This window comes from Cercospora kikuchii (assembly GCF_019650295.1).
Source record: "Cercospora kikuchii DNA, contig_00005, whole genome shotgun sequence".
NCBI lineage: Eukaryota > Fungi > Ascomycota > Dothideomycetes > Mycosphaerellales > Mycosphaerellaceae > Cercospora > Cercospora kikuchii.
The window spans coordinates 776,534-804,521 of NW_025408586.1; the positions used below are offsets into that span (position 1 = coordinate 776,534).

The 27,988-nt window shown below is 52.8% G+C and overlaps 10 protein-coding genes across 10 annotated transcripts; 7 read left to right on the forward strand and 3 right to left on the reverse strand.

Annotated features, from left to right (window-relative positions):
• Nucleotides 1-2,552: 2,552 nt before the first annotated feature.
• CKM354_000809300 (uncharacterized protein) lies at nucleotides 2,553-3,803 on the forward strand (the record flags this gene model as incomplete). The annotated part of the gene is made up of 1 exon (XM_044803461.1): nucleotides 2,553-3,803. The coding sequence occupies one exon, from the start codon at nucleotides 2,553-2,555 to the stop codon at nucleotides 3,801-3,803; it is 1,251 nt and encodes a 416-aa protein (XP_044659396.1).
• A 955-nt stretch (nucleotides 3,804-4,758) lies between these two features.
• On the forward strand, nucleotides 4,759-5,697 carry CKM354_000809400 (ubiquinone biosynthesis protein COQ11; the record flags this gene model as incomplete). The annotated part of the gene is made up of 2 exons (XM_044803462.1): nucleotides 4,759-4,871; nucleotides 4,935-5,697. 2 exons carry the CDS (start codon nucleotides 4,759-4,761, stop codon nucleotides 5,695-5,697), a joined length of 876 nt encoding a protein of 291 aa, XP_044659397.1.
• Nucleotides 5,698-6,097: 400 nt separating this feature from the next.
• On the reverse strand, nucleotides 6,098-6,914 carry CKM354_000809500 (uncharacterized protein; the record flags this gene model as incomplete). Its single annotated transcript, XM_044803463.1, has 2 exons — nucleotides 6,098-6,126; nucleotides 6,179-6,914. The coding sequence occupies 2 exons, from the start codon at nucleotides 6,912-6,914 to the stop codon at nucleotides 6,098-6,100; spliced, it is 765 nt and encodes a 254-aa protein (XP_044659398.1).
• A 1,492-nt stretch (nucleotides 6,915-8,406) lies between these two features.
• Nucleotides 8,407-10,601, forward strand: CKM354_000809600 (uncharacterized protein; the record flags this gene model as incomplete). The annotated part of the gene is made up of 10 exons (XM_044803464.1): nucleotides 8,407-8,502; nucleotides 8,558-8,571; nucleotides 8,624-8,957; nucleotides 9,035-9,176; nucleotides 9,239-9,311; nucleotides 9,366-9,589; nucleotides 9,646-9,653; nucleotides 9,706-10,012; nucleotides 10,081-10,172; nucleotides 10,227-10,601. 10 exons carry the CDS (start codon nucleotides 8,407-8,409, stop codon nucleotides 10,599-10,601), a joined length of 1,665 nt encoding a protein of 554 aa, XP_044659399.1.
• Nucleotides 10,602-10,691: 90 nt separating this feature from the next.
• On the reverse strand, nucleotides 10,692-12,806 carry CKM354_000809700 (uncharacterized protein; the record flags this gene model as incomplete). The annotated part of the gene is made up of 2 exons (XM_044803465.1): nucleotides 10,692-12,335; nucleotides 12,387-12,806. The coding sequence occupies 2 exons, from the start codon at nucleotides 12,804-12,806 to the stop codon at nucleotides 10,692-10,694; spliced, it is 2,064 nt and encodes a 687-aa protein (XP_044659400.1).
• Nucleotides 12,807-13,542: 736 nt separating this feature from the next.
• Nucleotides 13,543-14,271, forward strand: CKM354_000809800 (uncharacterized protein; the record flags this gene model as incomplete). The annotated part of the gene is made up of 1 exon (XM_044803466.1): nucleotides 13,543-14,271. The coding sequence occupies one exon, from the start codon at nucleotides 13,543-13,545 to the stop codon at nucleotides 14,269-14,271; it is 729 nt and encodes a 242-aa protein (XP_044659401.1).
• Nucleotides 14,272-15,884: 1,613 nt separating this feature from the next.
• CKM354_000809900 (uncharacterized protein) lies at nucleotides 15,885-19,268 on the forward strand (the record flags this gene model as incomplete). The annotated part of the gene is made up of 2 exons (XM_044803467.1): nucleotides 15,885-18,940; nucleotides 18,995-19,268. 2 exons carry the CDS (start codon nucleotides 15,885-15,887, stop codon nucleotides 19,266-19,268), a joined length of 3,330 nt encoding a protein of 1,109 aa, XP_044659402.1.
• Nucleotides 19,269-19,639: 371 nt separating this feature from the next.
• CKM354_000810000 (isoamyl acetate-hydrolyzing esterase) lies at nucleotides 19,640-20,482 on the forward strand (the record flags this gene model as incomplete). Its single annotated transcript, XM_044803468.1, has 1 exon — nucleotides 19,640-20,482. The coding sequence occupies one exon, from the start codon at nucleotides 19,640-19,642 to the stop codon at nucleotides 20,480-20,482; it is 843 nt and encodes a 280-aa protein (XP_044659403.1).
• Nucleotides 20,483-21,842: 1,360 nt separating this feature from the next.
• On the forward strand, nucleotides 21,843-24,431 carry CKM354_000810100 (uncharacterized protein; the record flags this gene model as incomplete). Its single annotated transcript, XM_044803469.1, has 2 exons — nucleotides 21,843-23,872; nucleotides 23,948-24,431. The coding sequence occupies 2 exons, from the start codon at nucleotides 21,843-21,845 to the stop codon at nucleotides 24,429-24,431; spliced, it is 2,514 nt and encodes an 837-aa protein (XP_044659404.1).
• A 494-nt stretch (nucleotides 24,432-24,925) lies between these two features.
• Nucleotides 24,926-27,542, reverse strand: CKM354_000810200 (uncharacterized protein; the record flags this gene model as incomplete). Its single annotated transcript, XM_044803470.1, has 6 exons — nucleotides 24,926-26,315; nucleotides 26,360-26,424; nucleotides 26,485-26,612; nucleotides 26,663-27,279; nucleotides 27,354-27,412; nucleotides 27,480-27,542. The coding sequence occupies 6 exons, from the start codon at nucleotides 27,540-27,542 to the stop codon at nucleotides 24,926-24,928; spliced, it is 2,322 nt and encodes a 773-aa protein (XP_044659405.1).
• Between the last annotated feature and the right edge of the window lie 446 nt (nucleotides 27,543-27,988).

The following is a 27,988-nucleotide window of genomic DNA, read 5'->3' on the forward strand; positions in this document are numbered from 1 at the left end:
TACTGGCCAGCGGGTGGCCGCGAGGGCCAGACCGTAACACAAGCCTCTAAAAAAGAGGCGACGCGTTGCAGCTGGCCTTGGTGCGACAAATGCACTTCTGCTTTGACGTGCCTCTCTTGCATCACGATCATCTATTCGTCAGCATCGGAGGAATTTGGCCTGATGCATTGGGGCTGTGAAAGCATTGCTCGATGGATGTATTTTGATGGTCAGCAGTCACTACTGAGGCTGATGCGAATACGGGCAAGTGCGACGTCCACACGTCCACAGACACGTGCTCGGCTGTGGCCGAATGTCACCCATGTCTATTTCTGGCCAGGGTCGAGACGTCACAACGACACGAACACTTCAACTTGTGGACCTGCCACGACGCTGCCCTCTATCTTCTACGCGCTTCGCCATAGCAACCTCCGCTCGGCCCTCTGCAGCCCCCTTTGGTAGGCGGTGGCTGAGTTCTGCATGGATCCGGCGAGCATCTGCTGCAGCAGCGAGTCACTCCCGTCGCCTCGACGACTTCGGGAATTTTCTCTCCTGAAACCGGCTTGCACTGAGGTGCCGAAAGCAAAATAGGCAGCCCTGTTGAGTCACAAGTAGGGTTACGTCTGTCAACCATCGAAAAGACTTCCGACTCGGTCGCAGCGTGCCCGAATTAGCACTCACCGGAAGAAGGAATCCGTTGTCAGCACAAAATACTGGGTCGGCTTCGCAAGCGTGTGGCTGATCAGCATGTCAATACAAGAGCGCATCGAATTTCAATGGTTTGTACAGGTCTTACTCCGGCCAGGAACTGCGGGCTCTGCTGCTGACACTGTCACATCAATGCAGCACCGCTGAGCTGGACTTGGTGCGTTGTTCTGCCCAGGCCGCATGGTACGGGGAAGTGCCTGGAAGAGTGCCTATGCATGATCTTCGTGCAGACAGCTGCGCCTAGTGGCGATCCCGTAGAAAGAGTCAGCTACACGCATCTCGCTTGAGCACGATTGACGCGCGCGTGCTTGGGGTTGCTTGCATTGACTTGTCTCCACGCGCGCTGTTGCAGGACCCGACTCAGCGACCAGCATGGCCTGAGTTATGGCGGCATCTGATCGAACCCAGACTCAAGAATCCTATCGTCCCGTAGACAAGCCTTGGGAGAAGCGTCTTTGACAAATTCTCTCTTTAGGCTCATCCGGTATCTTCTCACATGGCTGGTGTCCAGCCGCATTCGGGTGCGAAGACCAGCTGTAGCCTTGCAGATCGAAGGGGACAGGAGGTCATGGAGATTCGCCTCCTCTCGACAGCTCGGCGAGCTCTGTCACCGCACGTGGGTGGTTGGGTGTGTGCCATCTGGTCGAGATACAACGAGTGTCCACGCTGCTAAAGGGGACTCAACAATCGTTAGCGCGCGCACCCTCTTTCGCTCACAATCACAGCAGATCTCGAATACCCGGAGTCTGCCTGCATGGCAATGTATCCTCGGCCCAGTATCTTCGAATGCAGGACCTTGCGATCGCACGGGTGCGTCTCGGATCACGAATGATCATGCCGAAAAATATGAGCCTTCACAACGTCCCCATCCCGACATTGTTCAGTGGGCAGCATATTGTCGACTGACATGTGGAGCAAGGCCAAAAGAACTAGGCCACAAGGTCCTGATTGCGCCGCCGCTAGCTCGCTCGTTTGCGATCCGAACCACCATTACAACGCCAGTTTCGACGTGTCGTTAAGGAGCGCCGCTCACTAAAGATAATCAGTAGTCGGGCGGCTGCGCTGGCGTTGTCTCAGGGAACGAGAGGCGTCTCAAGGTGAAGCAGCAGTTGGCACCCGTCGTGCGTCTTATGTATAGGCCCTGACTACCAGACTCGTAAGTCTTCCGGTTCTCCCACAATCTTTGCCGCGTCATGATGGACGATCAACATGATAAGGTCATGTCAGCCAAGGCAGGAGTATCCTGCAACAGTGATTCGAAAATCGCAACGATATCGGGTTTCCTCGTCAGATTCGTGCAGCGATTACAAGACGCGCGGGGAGGCTTACTTCGTCACATGTGCGTCGCTGTTCCTCTATATTCGTTACTGCAGTGTCATGGTCTGGGAGTCCAATCCGTCAACACAGTGCGATAGCTATAGTCACTACAGTGTCATCTTCACTGCGAAGCAACATCGCTCCTTGGGTGCGAGGAGCGCATCTTGCTTACGGGAACGTGCATCGCAATAAAGAGAGAGGTATTGAAATGCCGTTTCGAAGCGGCTTGACTTCTTCGCTTCTCTCGAAGACCGTGATGTTATTGTGTGCACAGTTTCCAGCAGTTTATAGTACTACACTTCCGTTCTTGGGCTGTGCACACTGTATTTCGTTCATGCACTGCCTGATTTGATAGCGTGTCCTGCCAACCTTCCTAGTCTGGAAGGGAGGCGCAGGAGCTGCGAGGCGACCTCGACACATCATGTCCTACGTCACCTCTGTGCAAGAAAGCAACTTATCGTGCCTAAAGCATGTGCAGCGAACACCACCATATCTGCCACCACTGACTCGCTGGCATACCACTTTTTTGTCCCAGCACAATCACCAACATGACGTCCGCCGTCAAATCAAAAGTCTCCGGCCTCGCGAGCTCACTCGGAAGCAGCTCAGCCACGGCCGAAGAAGCAGAGAAATACAAGCTCTTGGTAACTGCCGGCCCTTCATATGATCAAACAAAGCACCAAACAGTAAAAGTCAACACCAACGAAGCTACATACGTCGAAAACGAATTTCTCCGAGCCAAAATTTGCGTCCGAGTGAGAGGCTTCCGTGGGCTGCCTTCTGCTTCACCTTCCACATCAGATTATTTCGGCAATCCCATACACGAGAAAGATCAATACTCTCTTGGCTTCTCTTTCGTTCCCAAGCAAGATCTTCCAAGCGTCGATACAGTCTGGGGAAACGATCTCGATCATCCAGTCCGCGATAGGCTGCCGCCTGGATTTAATACCGCATTCCGAATCGTGAAGGAATTCATCGACCCCGGACTTGCGTGCGATGTATATGCCGATGAACCTTGGCTGTATGGTCCTTCTCTATCCTGCTGGTTTGCATTAAGGATCGGAGGCGAATACGAAGGAGATGCAGACTTTCCTGCACCGGGAGTTTTGACAGATGGAGCAGATGACAGTGGGCAAGAAATACGAGATCGTTTGGGCCTGCCAGAGAACAACGAAAAGCGAAGGAAATTCTTTCTGAATGCTGAAAACAGGAAGAATTTTGTGTTTCAGAAAGGGAGATTATATCAAGGTGATTTCTACAATCCTTATCTGGACTTTGCGAATTTCGCTCTGAAGCTGCCGGGGTTCAGCTTGAAAGTTATCAAGTATATCGGGGATAAGACGCATTGTTTGCGTTATGTGTTCAAGAACAGGGAGACTGGAGACGTGTACTTTAACGTGAACTTCACGTTGCTTTGGGGCGAGAAGTTGCAGCAAGCATTGCGAGAAGATCAAGAAGGAAATTCTAGCTCGGAAAATGGTGATTTAAATGCGGTCGTGACGGATTACGTGAAAGGCACTGGAGCAGGCAGGACAGGAGAGAACCCATCGAGCAATGAAGAAAGGTCGCAAGAATCCGTAAAGGGAGCTGAAGAACTTTCACAAGAGCAGTCACAAGATCAGAAAGCTGGGAGCTCTGCTCCAGATGAAATGCGACTACATCCTGGTGATCAAAACGCTGCTGCCGATGCTCAAGCTGCGAAGTCCCGAGATGATTCGATCGACGAGATCGATCGGCTGTTGCGAGAAACGTCTACCCATCAAAAGAGAGAGGGCCGGATCCTGGATGATGTTGACTGAAGTAGCTCTGAGGCTCATCCGAAATTGGAGCAAACAAACGACATGGGTTCTTCGAGCGTCCGAACGTGATCCGATGTCCCATCAAGGACACCTTTCCGTCAAAGGCAGGAAGACTGGGACAGTATTAGCTGGAAAGGTATACTGATTGCCCAGCAAGTAAGAGACCTCTTCAGTCTCTATCGTGCTTCAGAGTGACAGCAGTCTGCTCAGAGGCTCGGCAATAGTCTCATCTGGTACTTAAGCGACATTTTGGATGAGGCTGAAGATGCCCGGAACATCTGATAACCAGGCGCAGTGGTGTTGAGACCTCCGGGAGAGACGATCTTGGTGTTCACCGTCGAGGCACGTTTGCTACCTCGGAATTTGATATCCTTGAAAGCGAATCTGAGGTCAATTGCAATCGCACCAGGTTTATCAAGGAGGTTTCGATGATTGAACGTGCATTTAGGCATTGAATGCAATTATCGCCGGGACTGCTATGCTCATTGAGTAGCTGCTTCGGAGGAGAGTTCATGCTAGAGCAAGTGCAGGTCCATGGAGGTACCCGGTATCGATGACTGCTCGTGGCTCCGAAGTTTGATGAGCCAGCTTAGCATTTACTGAATAGAAGATAGATATGAAAAAGTGGGCATAGAGCTTCCGAATGGCGCCTTGCTCGCGTGAACATCTCACCACTGGCGTCAAATATTGGACTGCTCTCGTCAAAATTTAATGAGCCGATGGCGCTAAGATAAGGTCCACTGCATGATGTAAACGATCTGCTGGAGCTCGACCAGAGCTTCTCACCATCTCGTGAAAGTTGACGCGTTCTCCAACATCTTCTTTGACATTCTTCCACACTCTCCATCATTGGCTGTCATCTACCTCCGCTCAAGTCGACTGAGAGCACACGGATTTGTGGTCACAATACCGAAAGAGCTAATACGAAGGAGAAGATTAGCCATTGGTTTTCCCAATGGCTACCACAGCAGCAAAGAAGAAGCTCGTCGTCTGCGGCGGCAACGGCTTTCTCGGCAGCAGAATATGTAAAGCTGCTGTAGCCCGAGACTGGGACGTCGTCTCAATCAGGTACAGCTGTTCCCATCTTCAGTTCTCCCATTGCTCAAATCACTAACACCACACTCCCTACAGCCGCTCCGGCGAACCCTCCTGGCCCGCCGTCTCGTCCCACACCACAGCCCCAACCTGGTCCAAATCCGTCACCTGGCGCAGCGCCAACATTCTCCAACCCTCCACCTACGCAACCGACCTCCAATCCGCCGACCACGTAATCCACAGCATGGGAATCCTCCTCGAAGCCGACTACAAAGGCGTCCTCCAAGGCAAAGAATCCCCCATCTCGGGTCTCCGCCGCGCTTTCAGTCCCACGAAGCAAGGCGGAAACACAAATCCCATGCAAAAGGGCGCTGCAATTGAACCGGGAGAACAAGACGGACAAATCACCTACGAACTCATGAATCGCGATTCCGCAATCGTATTAGCAAGAGAAGCAAACGAAGCCGGAGTCAAAAGTTTCGCATACATTTCCGCTGCGGCGGGAGCACCGATTTTACCTGCGAGATATATCAAGACGAAACGGGAAGCGGAGGATTCGATTGCGACGAATTTTCCAAAGATGAGGAATTTATTTTTCCGGCCGGGCTTTTTGTTTGATTCGAGTCGAACGTTTACGATGCCGATGGCGGCGGTTACGTATGGGGGTTTTATTGTGAATTCGCTGACGGGAGGGAATTTGACTTGGTTGATGGGGGCTGGTGGGGCGAAGCCGTTGAAGGCGGATTTGGTTGCTGAGGCGGTGGTGGAGGGGTTGAGTGATGAGAGTGTCAAGGGGCCGGTGGAGGTGAAGGAGATTGAGGAGTTGGCGAATCGGGGTTGGAGGAGGGGGATGTTGTGAGGAGAGGGTAGGGAATGTTGAGAAAAGTGTGTTGATGCGTTCAAGCGAGGTTTGTAAATGTAGAACTGAATGGCAGCTACAGAGTTGGCTGTAAGTACTGTACGCACTAGGCATGTGTAACTTCCATTCTCTCAATGCTGTCATATCGTGATGTGGGCAACGAGCGAGGTGTGACATCGGACTAAGATGTAACTGCGGATAATTGCACTCGTTCTCATATATTCATTATTCGTTATCGTACGCACAGTTGGCCGAACTACGAGATGAGTCTCAGGCATGAAATGTTGGATCTCAGTCACTTCTCGACATCCTCAGCCTTGCCTACGGCCTTCTTCTGCTCAGTGTCCTCCCCTTTAGCACTCCCAACATGCTCTGTGTCTTTCTCAACCTTCTCATCAGCCTAAACTGGCTCAGCGACAGACTCAGTCACTACGTTGAGTTAGCAGATGTCTCCAAACATGTCTACCCAGCAAATTCCCACCTTTCGGAGTAACAATCACAGTATCATCTCCCTCATCCTTCTCCTCCTTTCCCTCGGACTCGTCTTCGGGCTCAATGGCAACGGCCTTCTCCTCGGCGGCGGGCTCTTTGACTCCGCCAGTAACGCTCTCCTTCTCATCGGTGGAGGCGGACTCCTCAGCCGCTTTGTGTCCGCAACAGCAGGTCTTCGCCTCTCCCTCCCTCTCGACCGACTGCGGCTTCGACTCCTGCTGCTGCTGCTGCTCCCGTGGAGGCAATGCGGGCAACTCCCGCGTGATGTGGTCGTGGATGACTTTGACGATTTTGTCGTAGTCGTCGACCTGCTTCGAGGAGGAGTCACGATCCTCTTTTGCAACATTGTTGTTGTCAGCAGTTGGGTCGTAGCTGTTGTAGGGAATCGGCGTGTCGGCCGAGCCAGACGCTGTTGTAGCTGCTGCGACTTTGCTTTGGCCGACAGGTGTGCTGTAAACGGACTCGTCGTCCACAGCATCTTGATCAGTGTTGGATTTGCCTTTGCCCTTGCTGTTGCTGTTGCTGTTGTAGCATGCGTTGGAGAGATATCCTGAGTCGTCGAATCTGAATGGATCTTCTAGATTGGTCTTGCCGACGTTGAAGTCAGACTTGGGCTCTGCCGAGTTCGAAGTATTACCGCCTTCGTGTAGCTTGGAATGTTGCTGCTTCTTGTTGGCGAAGGCGTCTTGGTACTGGATCTGATTCGCGATTGCGCTCGCCGACATTATATTGGAAGAGGCTTTGGATGAGTCTAATATTGTTGCAAATGGGGACTGCAATGAGCTGCAGTGCAGAAGGTCTGGTGATGTGATCGTAATTGGTTTGCTGAGTAGTAGGCATGGTGCATTCGATGCTGCGTTGTTCGAGCACTTTTTATGTCAGTCTCTTTGCTCATGTTATGTGTATATCGACGTTGCTGCAGTGATATGTCAACATAGGATGTCGCTGCTCAATGAGCGGTTTCGTGCCAAGTTGTCCAAGTTTAGACGCTCGTTGTCTGGCCTCATCCTGGTGTCGCAAGTTGTCGCAGTGGAGTCATAACGCTCCCATGTGCACTCCTTGGCGCGTGCATGTAGGCTGCATCAATTCCATCAGGAAATTGTGTATAGGAGCACTCATTAGACTGGTTGTTGGTTGCACTTGTCTTCTAGTCTGCAGGCTGCCGCAATTCTCCTGTGGCTATGTGAGCCTGTCATGCAACACATTGGACCTGGACTGTAAACATTGGAGCCTGACCGGAGCGACCGGCAACGGCATGTCCGTCCAAGCGACTCCCAAGTTGCACTTGGGCAGCTTGGGCAGGTTCTTGCTGCGAGTCGGAAGCTGGGACAACGACATCTCTTGCCCTCGTCGACGCCACCTCTCAGCAAGACTTCTACGAAATGCCTCTCAAGCGATGATGGTAATCAGAGGCGAGCCACGAGCACGACTGGCGCAGCCACTGGACGTATATCGGAACCGCATCCACGATTCCCACGCCTGAGATGCAAGGCAGAGGTGGTATGTCCTCCGACGAAGTGCTGTCCGGTAAAATGCCCAAGAAGAGCGTTGTTGAGGTTATGCAGGCGTGATGCACAAGCAAGAAGCAAGTGAAGGAGACTTGTGTGACACAAGTGCTGCACAACAACAGCCGAAGAATACGCTATTGGCTATCCCCGGACTCTCCGCTTATTACCTTTGGCTCCTCCAGCACAGCAGCGACTTTCCAACACGCCAACTCGCGGTTTCAGCTCCTTCAAGCCGAGGCAGATAACAACCGCCAGCCTCGAAAAGCTGCGAACGACGCTTACGTGAACTGCAAACACGTGGAAGGAAATGTCAAGCGTCTCACGCTGTTTCCGCCATAATTTCGGCCTCCCATATCCAGCTTCTGTGACGCGCTTCCACGAGGCCTTCCATGCCGTGCATGTGCGCACCCCGTCATTCTCCGCATCTCCACGCCCAACCTTAACGACGTGCAGCCATTGAGAAGCAGCAAAAGTCTGGCGCACGCCCCTTGATGCTTCCGCTTGCCACTTGGGTAACTTCGTACCAGCAACGGCTGCATCATACCCAGCCCGGATTGCTCGATGAGGCAGACCGGCGCTCGTATGCACTGCTTCTTCGCGTGGCTTGACTGCCGATGGTTAAAACGCTTGGATATCTTCCTTCTCTTAAGCTTCATCTTGCTCTTTTCTGGGGTTTATTGTGGGCTTTCATCGAAACTCATTGAGCAAGATGGGCAAGAAGTTCTACGGCCTGCGAGGCCTGCACCTCAACATCGCCATCGCCGTCGTGGCGGGTGTGGATTTCGCCTTGTTTGGTTATGACCAGGTGAGTCCTTGCCACTTTCACCTTCACTTCAGATCTGCCAAGACTAACCACCAAGGTAGGGTGTTATGGGTATGCGATCTATCTGAGCGGCTCCACAGTTGAATCGGTATTGATCATCTAGCGCAGGCGGGTTGTTGACCTTGCCGTCCTTCCTCGACCACTTTCCCGAAATCGATACGCAAAATCCAGGACGAACAGGTCGAACAGCCAGCGAAGTCTCCAACATCCAGGGCATCACTGTCGGTGGATACACTCTAGGATGTTTCTTTGGTGCTGTGGCCACCATCTGGTTGGGCAATCTTCTTGGTCGTAAAAAGACAATTCTGGTTGGCAGTGCTATCATGATAGTGGGCGCTGCCCTTCAAGCCTCGTCTTTCGAACTTGGTCAGCTCATCTCATCGAGATGGATCACAGGATTTGGAAATGGCATGAACACTTCCACTGTTCCTACTTGGGTAAGTTGCATCAATCAGAAGCATACTGAAGTCCAGAAGTTGCCGCCCTGGTCACGCACATCGCTAACTCAAGGTAGCAATCAGAGACTTCCAAATCGCATCGAAGAGGCCAGATGGTCATGATTGAGGGTTCGCTCATCGTGTTCGGTGTCATGCTCTCGTATTGGATCGATCTTGGGTTCAGCTTCCTTGAGCCCAGCACCATCTCGTGGCGCTTCCGTAAGTCTGCCCGAGCCCTCGCAAGTGACATTTAGTCTTTTGGTAATACTAACATTCAACAGCAATTGCGTTCCAGATCATCTTGGCATTGTTCATTGTTGCACTGATCCCAGGTTTGCCTGAATCACCGCGATGGTAGGTCTGACCCTTACTCGATCTACACAATCCTAAAGCTCATCTTGTTCTCAGGCTTGTTTTGAAGGGCAGAGACGCTGAAGCCTTGGAGGTTCTGACCGCACTCAACGATACAACTGAAGATGATCCAAAGGTTCAGGCTGAGTTCAAGGCAGTGAAAGACACTGTCTTTGAGATGGCCAGGGGCAGCTTCATGGACTGCTTCAAGTTCAATCGCAACAGGAACTTCCATCGCACAGCTCTCGCATACGTCAATCAGATGTTCCAACAGATCTCAGGTGAGTCGGGATGAGAATGATTCACTAGCTTCCAGAGTCTAACTTGTTTCTTCTAGGCATCAACGTGAGTGACACAGAAATGCAATCCGCATCCATTCCTTCTAATCAACACGCAGATCATAACATACTACGCCGCATCCATCTTCGAGAATTCGATTGGCCTTTCGCCGTTCCTCAGTCGACTGCTCGCTGCTTTGAACGGTACCGAGTACTTCCTAGCTTCCATAATCGCCATCTTCACCATCGAGAAAGTGGGTCGTCGCAAGTTGATGCTTTTCGGCGCCATTGGACAAGCTGCATCAATGGCCGTCCTCGCGGGAACGACGTCCATACCTTCCGAGGATCCTCGAAGTCAACAAGCAGGAATCGCTGCAGCCGTATTTCTCTTTGTGTTCAACAGCTTCTTCGCTGTCGGCTGGCTTGGTCAGTACCCTCCAACCAGAGAAAAGTGCAAAAGGAATCTGCTAACAAATAATCTTACCACTGTGCAGGCATGACATGGCTCTATCCCGCGGAAATTACACCACTCGACATTCGTGCGCCAGCGAACGCGATCAGCACAACGGCGAACTGGATTTTTAATGTGAGTACCTGCCCCACAGATGCCTATCCCAAATTCCCAGCTAATGTTTCCTAGTTCATGGTCGTCATGGTCACACCCGTTGCCTTCGCCAACATTAAATACAACACCTACACCGTCTTTGCCGTCATCAACACTTTCATGGTGCCTTGCGTCTACTTCTTCTTCCCCGAAACTGCGTACCGCTCTCTAGAAGAGATGGACGAAATATTCCACAAGGTGCATGGCTTTCAAGGCGCTTTCGATGTCGTCAGAGTGGCCAAGGAGCAGCCGAGAAGGTATGGCAAGAAGGGAGAATTGCTCATTCCCTATGAGGATACCGAGGAGGCGAGGGAAGTTGCAAGGAGGAGGAGTTCGGTGGTTAGTGGTACCAAAGGTGCGGGTACTGATGTCTACAATACGGAAAAAATGGAGGATGTTCGTGGGAAGTAAATGCCGAACGGAATGGTTTTCGCTGAGTTGAGAGCGGAAAGAATACACATGCAAGTGATCGATTCCAACCTTGGACTTCTACTACACTACTTACAAATCAATCCACCTCGCCATCCAAAAATTCACAATCTCCTTCGCTTCATCCACAAGTCCCATATCCAACAACAACTGCGTCGTCCCCCTCACAGCACTATCCAGCGCCGAAAAAATCCAAGCATGCGTATAACTCGTATGCTCGCCCACAAACACTGTATGCTTCTCCGTATGAAAGTACGCAGGCAAGTAGAGGTCCTGTTGTCCTACAATCGGTCCACACCAAGCTCCAGCTTGGAATTCTTCATGTTCCCAGCAAATTCTATCATAATTCCCCGTCCATTGTTCCGCTGCGATTTCGCCATGGACTTCGACCATGGCGCGTTGCACGTGTGCGACGTGTTGTTCCTCGGTCATGGAGCCGACGGAGCGGGCTCCTGTGCCGGAAATGTAGGAGCCGAGGATTACGCCGGGGCCGGTGGAGTTGATTTTATAGGATGGGTAGCAGATGCTGCTGATTTGGGGGATGTTGGTTGAGCCGCAGCCGCCGATTATTGGGTTTTCGAGGTGTTCCCAGAAACGGGTTTTGTAGTGGAGGGCGACTTTGCAGGAGGGGTCGTAGTTGAGTCGGGCGATGGCGCGAGTGAGGAGGTTGGTGTAGGATGGGAGACGCCAGAGTCGGACTTTGCTGAAGGGGACTGCTACGACAATGTAGTCGAATTCTTGGGATTCTGGGGTTGGCGAGAAGAGGTCTTTGTTGCGGTATTGGACCGACATTTTGTTGGTTTCTTCGTTCCATGAGAGGCCTTGTACGGTGGTGTTGTATTGGATGCGACCTTCTACTGCGGGAGTGAAAGCGTGAGGGAGACGAGACAACCCCTGGTCGATTGTTCGCCATTCGGTGGCAGAGAAGTATACGGAGTCGTATGCCCAGGCGGCGTCAGTATCTGCGATGTCGTCGACCTGATCTGTGATGTTGGCATCGATGCCAAGGCGGTAGTTGAGGTAACCGGCTTCACTGAAATGAAAGTATCCATTCTCAACGCTCCATTTGTGCGCTTGGTAGACATTGGTTGCGATAGCGCGGAAGGCTTCTCTGTCCAAGCCCATCCACTCGTCGTATGCTGCTCCCGCTTCTGCCACTGCAGTGGCATTCGAATAGGTAGAGTTGGCGTTGATGGAGTACGCTGAGTTGGCCGCGACTTCTGCTGTTCCTGGGACGGTGCCATCCGGCCTACGCCTTGAGGTGCTCGATGGATCGTTTGCTGCCGACTGAATCCAAGGGATGAAGTTCACAGCATATTCAGAGTCGTTCCCATTTTGCTTGTTGAGCTCGTCTGCAAGCTGGAAGACCATGCGGTGATCGTTGATTTGAATGGTCTCGGCGGGATCGTCATAGGTGATGCTGACTGGAAATCGCATTGGTCCCATTTCCTGGTACTGGTAATCACTGGGTTTAGTGCCGTTGAGGTAGCTCGTGTGCACACGGCCGCCAATGCGTTGACTTGCTTCGATAATTTTCCAGTCGTGAAATCCAACGCTTTCCAGTAGGTGAGATGTCATCAAACCAGACATGCCTCCACCCAGAATGCCAATAGTCTTCGACTTCGCTGCGGCAACGAACCTCTCATCAGGTTCCTTCTCCTGCAAGTATGCAACGCCGTCGAACCAAGGGCCCTCTGCATCCATGATATCGGCAGCCTAGTCACGTTAGCAGGCGCGAAATGCTCAATGATATGGGTCAGAACTTACTGCCAGCCATCTCTTCTGCTTCCTCGACTTCACAGTAACCGGCGAAGATCGTCCAACGAGCGTTGCACCAGAAAAGGCATGAAGGCACCCTCCAGAAGTGATGTCGCTTGGCGGAAGCCAGACGAATTTTTTGGGTCTCTGGTCAGCATGCGCTTCGTGTCCTCTTGCCAAGGCGTGTGTTCCAACGTGTGTCCTGCCCAATTCGTGATGGCAGTCATCGGTGGACTGCGCTTCACACGGGCCGTAGTGAAGCGAGAGCTCTCCGTCCAGTGGGCTGTTGTAAGTGATCTGCACATTGTGCACTCCTCCAGCTTCGGCTACAATGTCATGATCAAAAGAAATGCTTGCAGATCTCGGAATAGCATTGGCAGCTACGGAAGCAGCCAGACAAAAAGCGGAAACGAGACTCTTGACAGCCATTTTGGCGATTGAGACAGGAAACTCAAACACCTACCCCATAAGCGTTTTTATACAGTTCGAAACTCGCTGCCACGCAATGCGATTGCAACTCCAACGTCGCCGTGCTGGCGGCCCGGGCAACAATGTACAACGTTGGGTTGCATAGAGCATAGCTTTTTTCGACTACGCGAGGGACATGTGGATCTATCTTGACCCATTGTGGAAGGAAGTAGCGGACGCTCGCTGTAAGATAAGGTGCCGATGCTGCGTAGCAGATCGTTTATCTTGGCCTATCTCAAAGTTTTGCTACTTGTCGTAGACCGCGTGGCAGGGCGTGCAGCGAGTGTGGGCTCGATAGCTGGCGGGCCCGATTCGATGACATTGTGTCTGAGTCTTGCTTCCGACAGTCGATCGCGTTCCGTCGTGTCGTGCTATCGGGAGGAGTGCGAGTTTGTAGAACGCAGGTGGGTCCATTTCTAGCAGAATGGAGAGCGAGCATGATTGTTCAAACGGCACAATGAAGTTCAGACTTGAAGCAAAGCTGCATCGTAGCGGCCTCAAGAAGTAGTAGGAGCGTGAGAAGTGCAGTGGGATGTTTTATATATGATAGTGCCTCTGGGCGATGAGGTGATTGCCGGGGTCAGGCGCGTACTGAGATTGCCAAGAAAGCACGAGTCAGGTCAGCAAGCCGCATTGCAGACTTTACACTGCTTCACGGCAGCGTCCACCTTCAGACCTACTCCGCACGTTCGCAACCATGGCGCGCAATGCTGAAAAGTCGCAGTCGATGCTGTTTCGCTTTCGGGCGCAGCAAGCAGCAGATCTGGGCATCGTTGACATCAACCGCACGAAGCGACCGAAAGCCATCTCTCAGCAAGAACACATCCCCACCTGTGAGCGATGGCGAGGGCAAGTGCTCAAGGAGATCAGTCGGAAAGTCTCCAAGATCCAGGACCCGGCCTTGAGTGACTTTCAGATTCGCGACATCAACGACGAGCTGAATAAGCTGTTCAAGGAAAAATGGCAATGGGAGATGCGGATACGAGAGCTAGGCGGGCCGAATTACATGCGTGGAGGCGGCAAAATGACTGACGATGAAGGGAGAGTGATCGAGGGAGGTGGGAAGGGCTATCGATATTTCGGCCGGGCGCGAGAACTGCCTGGTGTCAAAGAATTGTTCGAAGCTGCGACGGCAAAACCGGAGAAGGAAGTCAAGGAGACGAGACACGACCTGAGGTTGCGTGTCGATGCTGCGTATTACGGCTATAATCTGGACGAAGAAGACGGCACGCTGCTGGAGCACGAAGCGCAGAGAGAGAAAGAGGCGCTCGAGGCACTTGAAGCCGAGGACGACGCTGCAGACGGGGACTTTGAATCTCTGCCCGGCGACGCTGGAGACGGCATAGCATGGAAATTACCAACTGCAGAGGAAGTCGAGGTTGAGCTGTTGGAGAGGCGGAAGCGGAAACTGCTCGACAAGCTCTGAAGGTCCTGCGAACCTCCAATCACCAGCCAATTCCGTATTCGAAGACACGCCGCACCACAGCAGTTGCTGCGTTGTAGCCGCAGACACATTGCCGCAGGAACAACTGGCCTTTGCGTATCACACGCGATGCAGCAGTGAGTCGATATCGCATCGAATTTTCCTCGCTGAAGCTTGCGGAACTCGCGCATTCTCAGGATCGTCTTCCTGCTGCGAAGGCCGGTATCCCAAGTCAGCGTTTCCGCCATAGTCATCGGACATGTCTGTATGAGTTCCATGGTCTTACGGTCGTCCCTTGATTCGGATAAGGAAGGCGCTTAGGTTCCTGCGTGGACGATCGGACTCATCGCAGGGGCCGCAAAATGCTCTTCGAAGTGCTGTCAACAAGATCTGACAGAATGCGGATATCATGCCTTCGCGGGGTTCAAGCCCTCGAGGAATCGAATATCGAAACACATGGCCGTGTCCTTCTCGTCTGCTTTGCGCTGTCTGTGGACCAGATATCGGGCGCAAGCCTGGAGTAAGATAGTCATATAAGGTGCATCAGAAGCATTGACTCAAAAACATATACAATGACGACCTCCAGTCACGTTCGAGCGTATCCCGGGCTTTCACTTCTTCCCTTGCTGCATAGCGTCTGACATGCCAAACGAGCGGCCAATGACCAGCCAGAAGGATGTCACTGGAGTCGCCGAGTTGCATGTACGACCACCACATTCCAATGGCTTATTATCCCACGAGGGCCATGCGACGGCGGCCTGAAGCAGGAAATGAATGGCGCGGAGCATGAGAACAAGTTTCGTGCATTTCTTCAACTCCTCCACGTGTGGTTGTTGCGAAGTCTCACATGCAAGGGATCTAGCATTTAAGTTTTCGGCTAGGAAAAGCTTGGGCAGGCTTCAATTCGGTCCACGACGCGACGAATGGGTGACCTTGTGCTCACCTCACCGTCAGAGCGGACGTCGATGATGGAAGAATTAATGCGGCCATAGGTTCTCGTGCTCTCGAGTCCTCGCAGGTGTGAGTAGCTGTGCTGCACCACGCAGCATGTGCTCTGCTATGCAGTCCTGCGTGGAAGAAGAGTGCGTGTCAAACGCGGATCGTGTCGCGCCATTTGCTGCTTCTGGGCTAGCCGCTGACCAGCTCTCGAAAATGCCTCATACACAAAGCCCTCAGCTTCCTTTGGCGCATGACCGGAAATCGCGCAGAGGGCACTTTGAATTGCACAGCCTGCGCCGAGCTCCCAGCATTCCATAGCTCTTGCGTGCATGGACCTTGTGCCGCCGACTGCAGGGCCTCAACGATGATGTACATGGCTGCACTCGCCATCCTCCGCACACGAGGTCACATCGCCGCTGGGGGCTAATTTGATAAATCTGCTGTCTACGAAGCGGCAACCTGCCGGCCGTTTCTCTTTGTCAAAGCGAGGACGAGGCACGTGGAGGACTGCCTTACCGAGCCTAATCTCGCGTTCACATGGCGGTGGCTATGCTCGGTGCATAGAGCTTCGCGTGCCGCTCTTTTCGTCTCTGCTATAACGTCTTCCTCTTCTCTCGCATTTATCCACCTTCTCATCTCCTCTGTCGTTGCTTTCGTACAACACTGTCGACGACACAATGGACGAGCCCGAACCTAAACTGCCCATGGCCAATACGTTCACTGCCGGCGAGCTGGAACGGCCGTTGACCGCTGACCGCGGCAGGATCACATACGCCGACGATGTGCGAATTCGTCGTACCAGCACGACGCAGCAGCACTTCGACCGAAGTCGTGGTGGGAGTCGCGGCGGCAGTCGCGTTCGCTCGAGGTCGCGAGACTCCTCCATATCAATACGAACAAACCGAAGAAGCATAGATCCAAGCATTGCATTGCCACCGCAATTCAGGACACTCTCCTTTGGCATCGAAGAAGACAAGCGAAGATTGAGCCTCGCAAATGCCGCCCAAAAGAAAAAGCCCAAAACCAAAAAGCAGGCCGCACAGATTGAAATTGGAGATATCGATTACCACAAATGTCCACCTGACGAGCTGCTACGCCGCCTCGACACGTCTCGGGGCGCCGGTCTCTCGTCTCCTGATGCAGCACAGAAGCTGAAGACAGTGGGCAGGAACGTCCCGTCCGCACCTCCTTCGCAATGGCTTCGGAAGACTTTGGGTTACCTCTTCGGTGGCTTCGGTGCTATACTCTTCGTGGCCGCTATACTTGTGTTCATTGCCTGGAGACCACTTGGCGAGCCCAATCCAGCAATCGCCAACCTTGCCTTGGCGATTGTCCTTGTCATAGTCTGGCTGGCACAAGCTGCATTCTCATTCTGGCAAGACTTCTCCTCCTCTCGTGTCATGGCATCCATCACCCAAATGCTGCCCGAAGACTGCATCATCCTTCGTGATGGCCAGCAAGTGCGCGTGGATGGCAGAGACGTGGTACCTGGTGATATCCTGAAGATCACGATCGGTAACAAACTTCCAGCAGATGTCCGCTTCTTGGAGGTCTCGTCCGATGCGCGGTTCGACAGATCCATTCTGACTGGTGAAACTGTACCGCTCCTCGCCTCTGTCGATTCAACAGATGACAACTATCTCGAAACTGCGTGCATCGGTCTGGCGGGTACGCACTGTGTCTCAGGCAGCGCTTGGGGCCTCATTCTCGAAACTGGGGACAGGACTATATTCGGGCGCATTGCGAAGCTGACGAGCACGCCGAAAGCTGGACTCACTCCACTGCAAAAGGAGATTTTGTACTTCGTTGCAGTCATCGTTGGTTTGATGGTGACGATGGTCCTCGTTGTGATCGGCGTCTGGGCTGGATGGCTGCACAAAGAGCATCGTGGTTGGATTACTGTGGCCAATTTGATCATCAGCTGCGTCTCTGTTGCAGTCGCTTTCATTCCGGAAGGACTCCCCATCGCGGTCACGGCATCATTGACAATTACCGCAAACATCATGCGCAACAACAAAGTCCTCTGCAAGAGCTTGAAAACAGTGGAGACGCTCGGTGCGGTGAACGTGATCTGTTCTGACAAGACCGGCACGCTTACCAGGAACGTGATGACTGTCACCGACTTCCTGGTCGGCAAACTCTCGATATCTGCAAATGATGCGCCAGCTCGATACGAGACATGCGAGGGACTTCGTCAATTGGCCAACACGTGTGCCGTCTGCAATGATGCCGAATTCGTCGCCTCAACAATGGACCAATCCATTGCTGATCGCAAGATCAATGGTGATGCCACAGATTCTGCAATTCTCCGTTTTGCAGAAGGTATGAGAAGTGTGTCTGAGCTGCGGGAGTCCTGGCGCTCGATATTTAAGGTCGCTTTCAACAGCAAGAACAAGTTCGCGATCAATGTTGCCAAGGGCGAGACGTCAGATAACCCCTTGCTCATGATCAAGGGCGCACCCGATATCCTGCTTCCTCGGTGCACTTCCTACATCGACGTGGATGGCACGGTCAAGAGCATGACGGAACAGGACAAAAGGACCCTTGAAGGCATGAAGGATTTCTGGTCATCGCAAGGAAAGCGCGTCATCTTGCTGGCTGAGAAGCCGCTCAAAGACTTGCCATTCGATCCTGTCGAACAGCCTCGAGAGTATGAACGTGATATTCTTGGGCGAGCCGCCAGTGACTTGGTCCTCGGCGGCTTAGTCGGTATTGTTGACCCTCCACGACCAGAGATCCCAGAAGTCGTGAGCACTCTACGCGGAGCCGGCATTCGTGTTTTTATGGTCACTGGCGACTTCAAGCTTACTGCCCAAGCCATTGCTGCCGAATGTGGAATCATTACCTCGACACCGAAGAATATTGACGACGTGACGCATCTATCATTTGAGGCAGGGTACTTGGATAGCGCTGGCATTCCTGAACAAATGTCAGAGAAATCAAGTTCTGAGCTCAAGAAGACCAAGTCGATCGTGCTCTCTGGCTCCGATGTCGAGGTTCTGGACGATTCGATGTGGGACAAGCTTGCTCTTTACGACGAAATTGTTTTCGCCCGCACTACTCCCGAGCACAAGTTGAAGATCGTACGAGAACTGCAACAACGTGACCTCACAGTCGGTATGACCGGAGATGGAGTCAACGATGCGCCTTCGCTGAAGGAGGCTGATGTCGGTATCGCCATGGGCTCTGGAAGTGACATTGCGATTGAAGCTGCCGATATGGTCCTCCTCGACTCCTTTGCAGCAATTGTCGAAGCTGTCAGATACGGACGTGTTGTTTTCGACAACCTCAAGAAGACGATTTGCTACCTCCTCCCGGCCGGTTCGTTCTCGGAATTCTGGCCTGTCATGACCAATGTTTGGTTCGGACTACCGCAGATTCTTAGCAGCTTCCTCATGATCATCATCTGTTGCTGTACGGATTGTGCTGCAGCAACAGCCCTGGCCTATGAAGCTCCTGAAGCCGACGTGCTCATGCGACCACCACGTAACGCCAAGAAGGATCGACTCGTCAATGCTAAGCTCATTTTCCAGGCATATGGTTTCTTAGGTGTGATCATGTCTGTGACTTCATTCGCGATGGCCTACTGGTACGCCGAGCGTAGAGGCATCCCTTTCTCTACCCTCTGGTTTGGGTTTGGCGTTCCTCCAGCTGGTATGAGCCAAGAGCTTTACCTGGACATTCTCAACACAGCCAGCTCTGTCTACTTCGTCAATCTGGTTGTTATGCAATGGTAAGCCCACACAATTGACTTGATATCGCTCATTAATGCTAACACTCCTGCTAGGTTCAACCTGTTCGCCATTCGTACCAGACGGCTCTCGGTTCTCCAGCACCGCATGAACTGGCTCCTGTTGCCTGCCATCGCTTTCGCGCTCGTCATCGCCATCTTCTTCCTTTACGTTCCCAAATTCCACAGCGTACTCCAAACGTCTGTCATTCCGCCGGAGTACTGGTTCTTCCCGATGGCTTTCGGTATGGGCATCTTGCTACTTGACGAAGGACGAAAATTCATCGTTCGCAAATATCCCAAGAGCATTGTTGCAAAGGTCGCGTGGTGATCACCACCACAATCCTTGATCATTCTACTGGGAGAGAGAGACTATGCATTTGAAACAAGATAAATGAAAGTAGCATACATAGATACCCTGGGTGGAGTGTTCCAACGAAATACATTTAGAGTTTCATGACCTCTTAACCATGTCCTTGTCTCAGGGCCTAGCAATTTTGGCGGAAAGATTCGGAGGACATAATCATGTACAGCACCTATGAGATGTAATGTAGACTTCGTGGCATTCGAGCCCTATTGTGTTGAACAGCTGTCGTGTCTATCCGCAGCGTTGTTGCCGACAATCTTCCACGCCAAGAGCGAGCGCTCTTGGTGTTTACTTCCGAGATGCGGTTGTTCCGCCTCTTATCCGCCATCCTCATTATGAACATCAACATCAAGTACAGCAAAGCCGCAAACAACGAAACAATGGTTCAAGCACAGTACGAGACAGAACAATTCCTGCTCTTTGGAGACAGCATCACCCAGCAAAGTTTCTCACAAGAACGCGGCTTCGCGTTTGGAGCCGCGCTCGCAAACGAATATGTCCGCCGGCTGGATGTCATCAATCGCGGGTTTTCAGGCTACAACACGCGTCAAGCACTTGAGGTGCTACCGCACGTCATTCCGCCCCGGTCTTGCAACCGTGTGCGCTTCACGACTGTCTGGTTTGGAGCGAATGATGCCCGGCTTCCGAATACGCCTGGAGAACCTCAACAGCATATTCCTCTGGACGAATATGTCGAGAATACGAAAGCAATTTTGGCGCATCCTGATGTCAGAGGACATGAAGGCGTTCGAGTTATTCTCATCACTCCTCCGCCTGTGGACGAGCGGAAAGGTCTCGCGGCTGATCAAGCCGGAAACCCAAACAATGGCGGTGTCATTCGTCGTAAAGCCGTTGTAACGAGAGACTATGCGAGAGCGATCGTGCAGCTTGGGCAAGATCCAAGTGTGCAGGTGTTGGATCTCTGGAGTATTATGATCGCGCGTGCGGGCGGTGCAGCTGAGGATCCTATTCCTACCGGTGCATTGGAGATGCCACAAAACGAAATTCTGCAAAGCTATTTGCATGATGGCTTGCATTTGAGTCCGGAGGGCTATCGAGTTCTTTACGATGAATTTCTGGCGCTCATCAAGAGAGTATGGCCTGATCAGGACCCGGACCAATTGCCTTTTGTTCTACCTCGTTGGGATTCGCCAGTCTGGAAGCGGGGATCTTTGTGAATGAGGCAAGTTGCACTCATCAATGTGCTGAGTACTAGAGATAGGATAGGGCTACAAAGCATACGGGTCATATGTGCGTCTGCCCCTCGAATCCATGTTCGAGATTGGAGCTACTGTCAAAGCTGTACCCTATCGACCAACACACTCATGGAAGCTAGGCTCGCACCAAGTGACATGCATGCAGCAAAAACGAAGCGCTTCGTGATGTACAGCGCATACACCTCTCATCGCCATCGCTTCTCGGCTTCCACACACCACATGCTCGGAGCAGATACCAAATCCTCACCACTAGACAGTATTGCTCACACGTAGCGAGGCACTGCGCTATATGCAGACTCCCAGACTGCATATATATGGTAGGAGCAAAGACACTACTGTTGAGGCAGTCTGGTTCGGACTCATGGCCTAGCTGTCCATTCCACAACTACCATATGAAGACTTGAACTCCGCTGTGTCTGCAAGCGATATATGCTGTCCGCGGACCACATACGCGAACAGGTCGCAGACCAATGAGGGAGACATAATGATTAGACACTATTTCATGCGTGCTTGGGACCACAGACCTCGTCAAGTCGGAGACATGCCCAATCTGGTCAATTGTAGCTCGATCAGACTATCGACTGCAGGGCACGTCTACAGCATGCCCACCTGACGATGGGTATGCGTGGCAACGGGAAGTATTCACGCTGCCGAGCATGTATGCAGGAGTCTCGAACGACGCCACAGGCGGCAGAACAGGTCGAGATGTCGCCCAGCCCACCAAGAACCAAGGCTGGGGAAATCTCGTTTCTGCAGCGATGCATGACTAGCCTTCGAACCTGGTTGACTTGGCTGGACAGGATGACTTTGCACGTTATGATGAGCAGACACGCGATGTCAAGTGTGGGAAACGCGTGATGCACAACGAGGGGTCGCGATTCTGGAAGGACGGCGCCACAGGAGTGAAGGATCCACTCGGCCACGTCCCGCGCCAGACCTCACGCTTGACTTCGCGGAAGCTTTCAACGGCCTGCTACGAATCTTCCGAGGTGCCGATGGCTAATTTCCCTTCTGTCTTGACAACTCAGAGCCCGACCAATCTCATCGCGGCCTCGCCTATACACGCCTTGACATGGCGTCGTCTGCTTTCCGCAACGGGCAACAAGTCTTTCCAAGACTACGCCTCCCGTGGGATCTGCAAGACGCAAGAAGAGCGTGGGCGTCGCTTACTTCTCATGGCTGGCTGAACGCAACGGCGACCACCTTCATATCAAGGTGGTCAGCCGCCCGTTGCTGGTGACCTTCGACTTCGACACATTGTCGCCTGTATAAGGCCGGGACAGGTTGGTGGTCTTCTCATTCATTTCGCTATTCATTCATCATGCATTTATTCAATACTCTTACTTTGCTCAGTGCCGTTGGCAGCACTGTTGTTCAAGCCCAACTTCTTCAAATCCCGGCGGTCCAGCAGATCGTGGACCAAGCCCTTCGAATTTTTGACGACTACGTGGATTATGATGGTGTCACTCCTCAGCAAGCCCAGGATACTTCAAGAACGTCTGCACCAGCAACGGCGAATGTCCTCGCTGTGGCAGCAGCCAATAGTTGCGATGATTACTGGATGCAAGCCGCCAGCCACCAAGGCATTGCGGCTTTCAACTCGAACCCATCCGGCTATCAGGTGTTCCGCAATGTGAAGGACTTTGGTGCGAAAGGAGATGGAGTAACAGACGATACGCGTGCCATCAACAGTGCCATCTCGAGTGGCAATCGCTGCGCACCTGGCGCTTGTGGATCCTCTACTACAACTCCGGCAGTTGTCTATTTCCCAACCGGTATTTACATGGTCAACGCATCCATCATTGACTACTACTACACTCAGATGATTGGCAACCCAAAGCCTGGGTGTATGCCAACCATCCGCGCATCTCGCACCTTCTCTGGCGGCCTCGGTGTCATTGATGGCAACCAATATGGAGCCAATGGTCTGGGATACGGTGCCACCAATGTCTTCTGGCGTCAAATTCGTAACCTGATCATCGACACGACTCTCGTTCCAGCTGCAAACGCAATTACTGGCTTGCACTGGCCCACTGCGCAAGCAACTTCGCTTCAGAACTTGGTATTCAACATGAACAGCCAGCGGGGTACCCAGCACCAGGGCATCTTCATTGAAGAGGGAAGCGGAGGCTTTATGAACGATCTTGTCTTCAATGGCGGCCTGTACGGTGCCAATTGGGGCAACCAGCAATTTACAAGCAGGAACTTGACTTTCAGGAACTGCGTGACTGCGATTAACCAGATCTGGGATTGGGGTTGGACCTACAAGAACATTAACATCAACAACTGCTCCACGGGTATCAACATGACCAATGGAGCACCCAACGGGCTCAACATTGGCAGCCTCACCCTTCTGGACTCTAGCATTAGCAACACCCGCATTGGTATCAATACTGGCCGTACTCGCACCACCAATCCACCAACTGCTGGCGGATTGGTCGTTGAGAACGTCCGCTTTAGCAACGTCCCGATCGCCATTCGCGGGCCAGATGGTAACCGAGTCGGTAACGTACAATCTATTGCAGGCTATATCGAAGGCCATGCGTACACTCCTACTGGACCTACGGAGGTGCAACAATCGCTCACTCCCAATGTCCGTCCATCTGCGCTGCTCCAGAGCGATGGAAAGTACTACGAGCGCTCTAAGCCACAGTACGAAAACCTTCCACTGTCTTCTTTCGTGAGCGCCAGAACTGCCGGTGCCCGCGGTGATGGCAGAACAGATGATACTCGAGCATTGCAGGCCGCCATCAACAGCGCACGAAGCCAGAACAAAGTTCTATACCTCGATCACGGTAACTATATCGTCTCCAACACAATCTACATTCCAGCCGGCTCCAAGATCGTCGGTGAGACTTTCTCAGTCATCATGTCATCAGGAAGTTTCTTCAACAACATCACCAATCCCCAACCGGTGGTCCAAATCGGTAGACCAGGCGAGCAAGGCTCAATCGAATGGAGTGACACCATCGTCAGCACACTCGGCCAACAAAAGGGTGCGGTCATGATTCAGTACAACCTCGTAGCACCGGCCGGCGCCCCCACCGGATTGTGGGACGTGCATGTTCGTATCGGAGGCTTTGCGGGCTCGAAGCTTCTTGTCGCCGATTGCCCAAAGACACCAACTGTGCAAGTCACACCCGACCGCATCGACCAGGATTGCATTTCGGGCTTCTTATCTCTGCACATCACCAATGGCTCGACAGGCCTCTACCTTGAGAATGTCTGGCTTTGGGTCGCAGATCACGATATCGAGGATCGTGCCCTAACTCAAATTACAATCTACACTGGTCGTGGATTGCTCGATCAATCGCAAGGACCCGTGTGGATGGTAGGCACAAGTGTTGAACAGTAAGTCGGAACCGCATGACACACAGACACTCAATCGACCATAGCTAACATTGAACCCTTCTTCCTTTGTAACAGCCACGTCCGCTACGAATACCAATTCGCCAACGCCCGCAACGTCTTCGCCGGCCAAATCCAAACCGAAACAGCCTACTACCAACCCAACCCCAACGCCCGCAACCCCTTCCCCTCCGTCTCCTCCCTCGCGGATCCCTCCTTCAACGACGCCACAGTAACCGACCAAGGCGTCACAATTCCCGCCGCCAACGGCTGGGGTCTCCGAATCAAAGACTCCACCGACATCCTCGTCTACGGTGCAGGTTTATATTCTTTCTTCAATAATTATAGCACGACGTGCTCGAATCAGGGTTCGGGATCTGTTTGTCAGAATCGGATTACGAGTATTGAGGGATCGAATACGAGGACTTCGATTTATAATTTGAATACTGTTGGGACGAGGTTTCCTGTGACGGTGGATGGGGTGAATAGGGCTTATTATAATGATAATCAGGGAGGGTTCACGCAGGGGATTGCGTTGTTTAGGAATAGGAATGGGGTTTAAGAGATCAGGAAAACCAGAATCAGAATGGAAGGAACGAGGGAGGGCCGAAATGGCAGGGATGGTATATGTATTCTCTCTCTTGCGTGATACATAACACGGCACATCCTCTTTTCTCGCTTTATGGTCAAATTCATTTTATGCATAATGTGCATGCAACGCTCGATGCTCAGGTCTTCGTGCTATTGTGACATATTAATTTTGGTCGTGTAAAAATGCGTAGCTCTCTCTTCAAAAAGCGACTTGGTCGCTCGTGTTGTGGCCATAGTGTCCCTGTTCGGTGATCGACCGAGTCACGACGTCTCCATGCTCATGGATATGCCTGCCTAGTGGTGGGATTGCGTTCTTGTTGTTTGTGACTGCGGGCTGATCGAAGTCGCAGTGCGGCCCAGAGTCTTCCTCCAGACTAGAGCAACCTAGCAACATGTCATCGCCCATCTTTGCGCTTCGACGGCAATCCTCGCCATCGATCTTGCATATGCGTGGAATGCGCAGCTTCAAGGCTGACGTGAGCGACTTTGGCCAGGTCCCGGTCCAGGCCCAGAAGTAGCACCACCAGAGCCTTGCTGTCCTTGTTGTGATTCCATATTGACAGGTATATTCCATGGGCCCTCCGACATATTGTATTCCGTGGGTAGCACGAATTGGCTTGACCACATCAATGAGTCAAAGTAATCCTCTGGCCAGGCTTGCCATTGCTCGTTGGATGAAAAGTTGAGCTCCGATCCGGACTGCATAGGATGGGGAGCAGTATTTGATGGTATCGTCGGCGTGTATACACTGCTCTGCCCGTGCGCGGCCATGAGGGGATGAGGATGATGAGGATAAGGCCGAGGCGCGTGATTGATAGGATAGCCGTGCCGCTGTACACTATCGATGTGTGAACTCGATTGATGGGGCGGCCGCTGCTCCGCCTCGGCCGAATCCAGGGCTCTCTTCGATGGCTTGGAATCGCCGGTGCGCCGCGAAGACTGCAGTGTCCGGATCATGTCCGCAGCAGACTTAGCAGGTCGTAATGCCTGCGCATAGGAATCGAGTAGCTGCACGCAATTCGCAACGTCTGCTTCGAGCTGTTCGTTGTCGGCCGTACCGCCTTCAGTCATTGCAGTCGGATATCTGCTCGCGACCAAAAGAATTGAGCAGGTGCCCACCACGAATGGAATGAAATGATACCATGAATAGCTATGGGGCGGCCTGTTGGAAGTGCGATATAGCATGCGTGCTACGATCTGCGCTTCAGCGATGCATATCTGACCTGAAGTCACAATTTGCTGCCGAATGGCACTCTCTAGTTGCGTGTTGTCCGTTCCCACGCACACGTGCGGTCGGTGAATCAGAGCGCGAAGGTTGTGGAAGTTCCAGGCCAGGCCACAGCGCTGCCGCTCGAAGACGGCGTCCTCTTCAAGAGAGTGTTCAAGGTCGAAGCGTAGATGTCGCGGCAGCCCGTGCTTCCAAGCCAGTAGCTTCTGGTCCAAGGCTTCAATGACCGCTATGCTCGATCGACTGGTGCGAGGTCGTTTCGGTGCGTATAGATCGTGAACGACGTTACCGATGATGTGCGACAGTGTCAAGTGGTGCTCGAGGATCGTGCCCGGTTGAGGTCCAGGTGACATTGGTAAGAATGTATCGTTCTCATAATCGAAGAGCGAGTCGTGGTGAGGACTGGGATAGTTGACTATGCTGTCATTCGGATTGATACAAGGTGGGCGGCCGAGCTGTAACGCGAGAATGGTATCCAAAGTGTAGCAAGCATGCCAGACACGTCGGCGCAGCTCTTTCTCGATTTGAGTGCAAACTGGCTGCGGCCGGTTGCAGTGAGGGTCATCGATGACATGGAAGCCAAGAATCTGAGCCATTCTGACAGCAAGGCTGAGTACCATCCAGCACCTGCACAATTAGTGATGCACGGAGACGTTCGCAATAGCACTTACCGGTCAAATTGACAAGTCATGATAAGATATTGGCACTGCAAGATCATTAGAAGAACGAGCGGTCTCTGCAAGAAGTCACATAGTAAGCAAGAGATATCGTTGGCAGATTCGCGTTGCACGCTCACCGAATACTCGTTATCCAGCTTTTTGGTTGCGTGCCAGGCTTGCGCGTAGTAGGCCTCGTGCTTCCTACTCCTACCTGCGGGCACATCCATCAGATTGTGATATAGGTCGCTCACGGCACAGATGGACACTGCGGGCATGGTCAGTCGCGGTCCTCGCACAGTGGGCACGTCCACATACACAGCGTTGGCAGAAAATGACCAGGCACGCCATCGCAAGACGCCATCTTCCAATAACGCTCATACTCGCGCCGGAACGTCCTCTCGCACATCAAGGGAAGGCTCCTGTTGTAGTTGCGAAAGAACCATTCAATGTCACGATCAGCCTCTTCGCGCGTGGGCACAACTCGAGGCACGCCGCCATAGTTCACTCTGTAGTCCCGCTGGTAGCTCTCCAATCTCAGCGGAGAGCTCGTTCGCGCCTGACCTTGGATGGCATGCTTCACTGCATGGAAGAAGTAAACATCGCTTGCCTCTCCATGATAACTATCTCGAGGGCCGTCCGCAGGCGGAGAATGAGCGTCGTCCAAGTCGCCTGGAGAGTCCGCATCGGCATCTTTCGGGAGCAGCTCGTGAGGCAAGTGCCTTCGTATGCTTGAGAGGACCGAGTCGATACTATTCCTCTCAGCATCGGGGAGCCTGGCTCGCAGTTGCGTTGCCAATTCATCGTAGGCCTGGACTGCTGATCGAAGTGATTCCGTCTCAGCTGATACTGCCGCAGCAGAAGAGCCAGCAGCTGCGGAACTGGCTTCAGGAAGAGGATTCGTTCTGGGAGGACCGCGCCGTTTGCCTACTTGCCTGCATCACGCAACGTACCGCAAATCAGCGAAGTTCTTCAGCACGCAGGTGTCGGAGGGCCAGGTAAAACGGACCAGTTGCAGGTATAACCGTAGGCTTTGCATCGAGTGCAGACGGGCTGCTTGCCATCGCACTGTTTCCGTTAGTTCCTGGAAGTGGCAGAGGTCGCGATCTGCGCCGCCCTCGGGTGAGTGGCGAACCTTGCTTTTCAGGGCTCTGCACCTGTCACACGCCTGTGTGACGCGTCGCCGCTTCAATTCCATGTTCGCGTGGGCAGTATATACATAGTGGCGCTTCGATCCGCTCGCTCGTGCTACCAGAGGTCGTTTTTCGGGTGGTGTTGAGCTGAGAGCAATACGGGACCAGCGGCGGAAGTATCGCATCCCATGGCCGGCTGGACCGGTTTTTCCGCATAAGCCTTGGCAGTTAAGCTTGGAGTTTGTGATGCATGGGGAGAGCGTCCATCAGGCGGGCGCAGTGCATGCGGTGTGCCCTAGTTGGGCGGGTGGTGTCTGATTGCCGCGACGTTCGCGCAACCGCATTGGGCTGCACCGCGATCGGTCGTGCAGGGACAAGCATGGCCCGGAGTGACCACGGTGGGAGCAACCCGGTCAGTGGTGATGATGGTGCGGGCCTTGGGTGCGGGCGCGGGCGCGGTTGCGGTGCTGCCCTACGTGCGGGCGTGGTGGGGAGGAGTTAGTCGAAACAC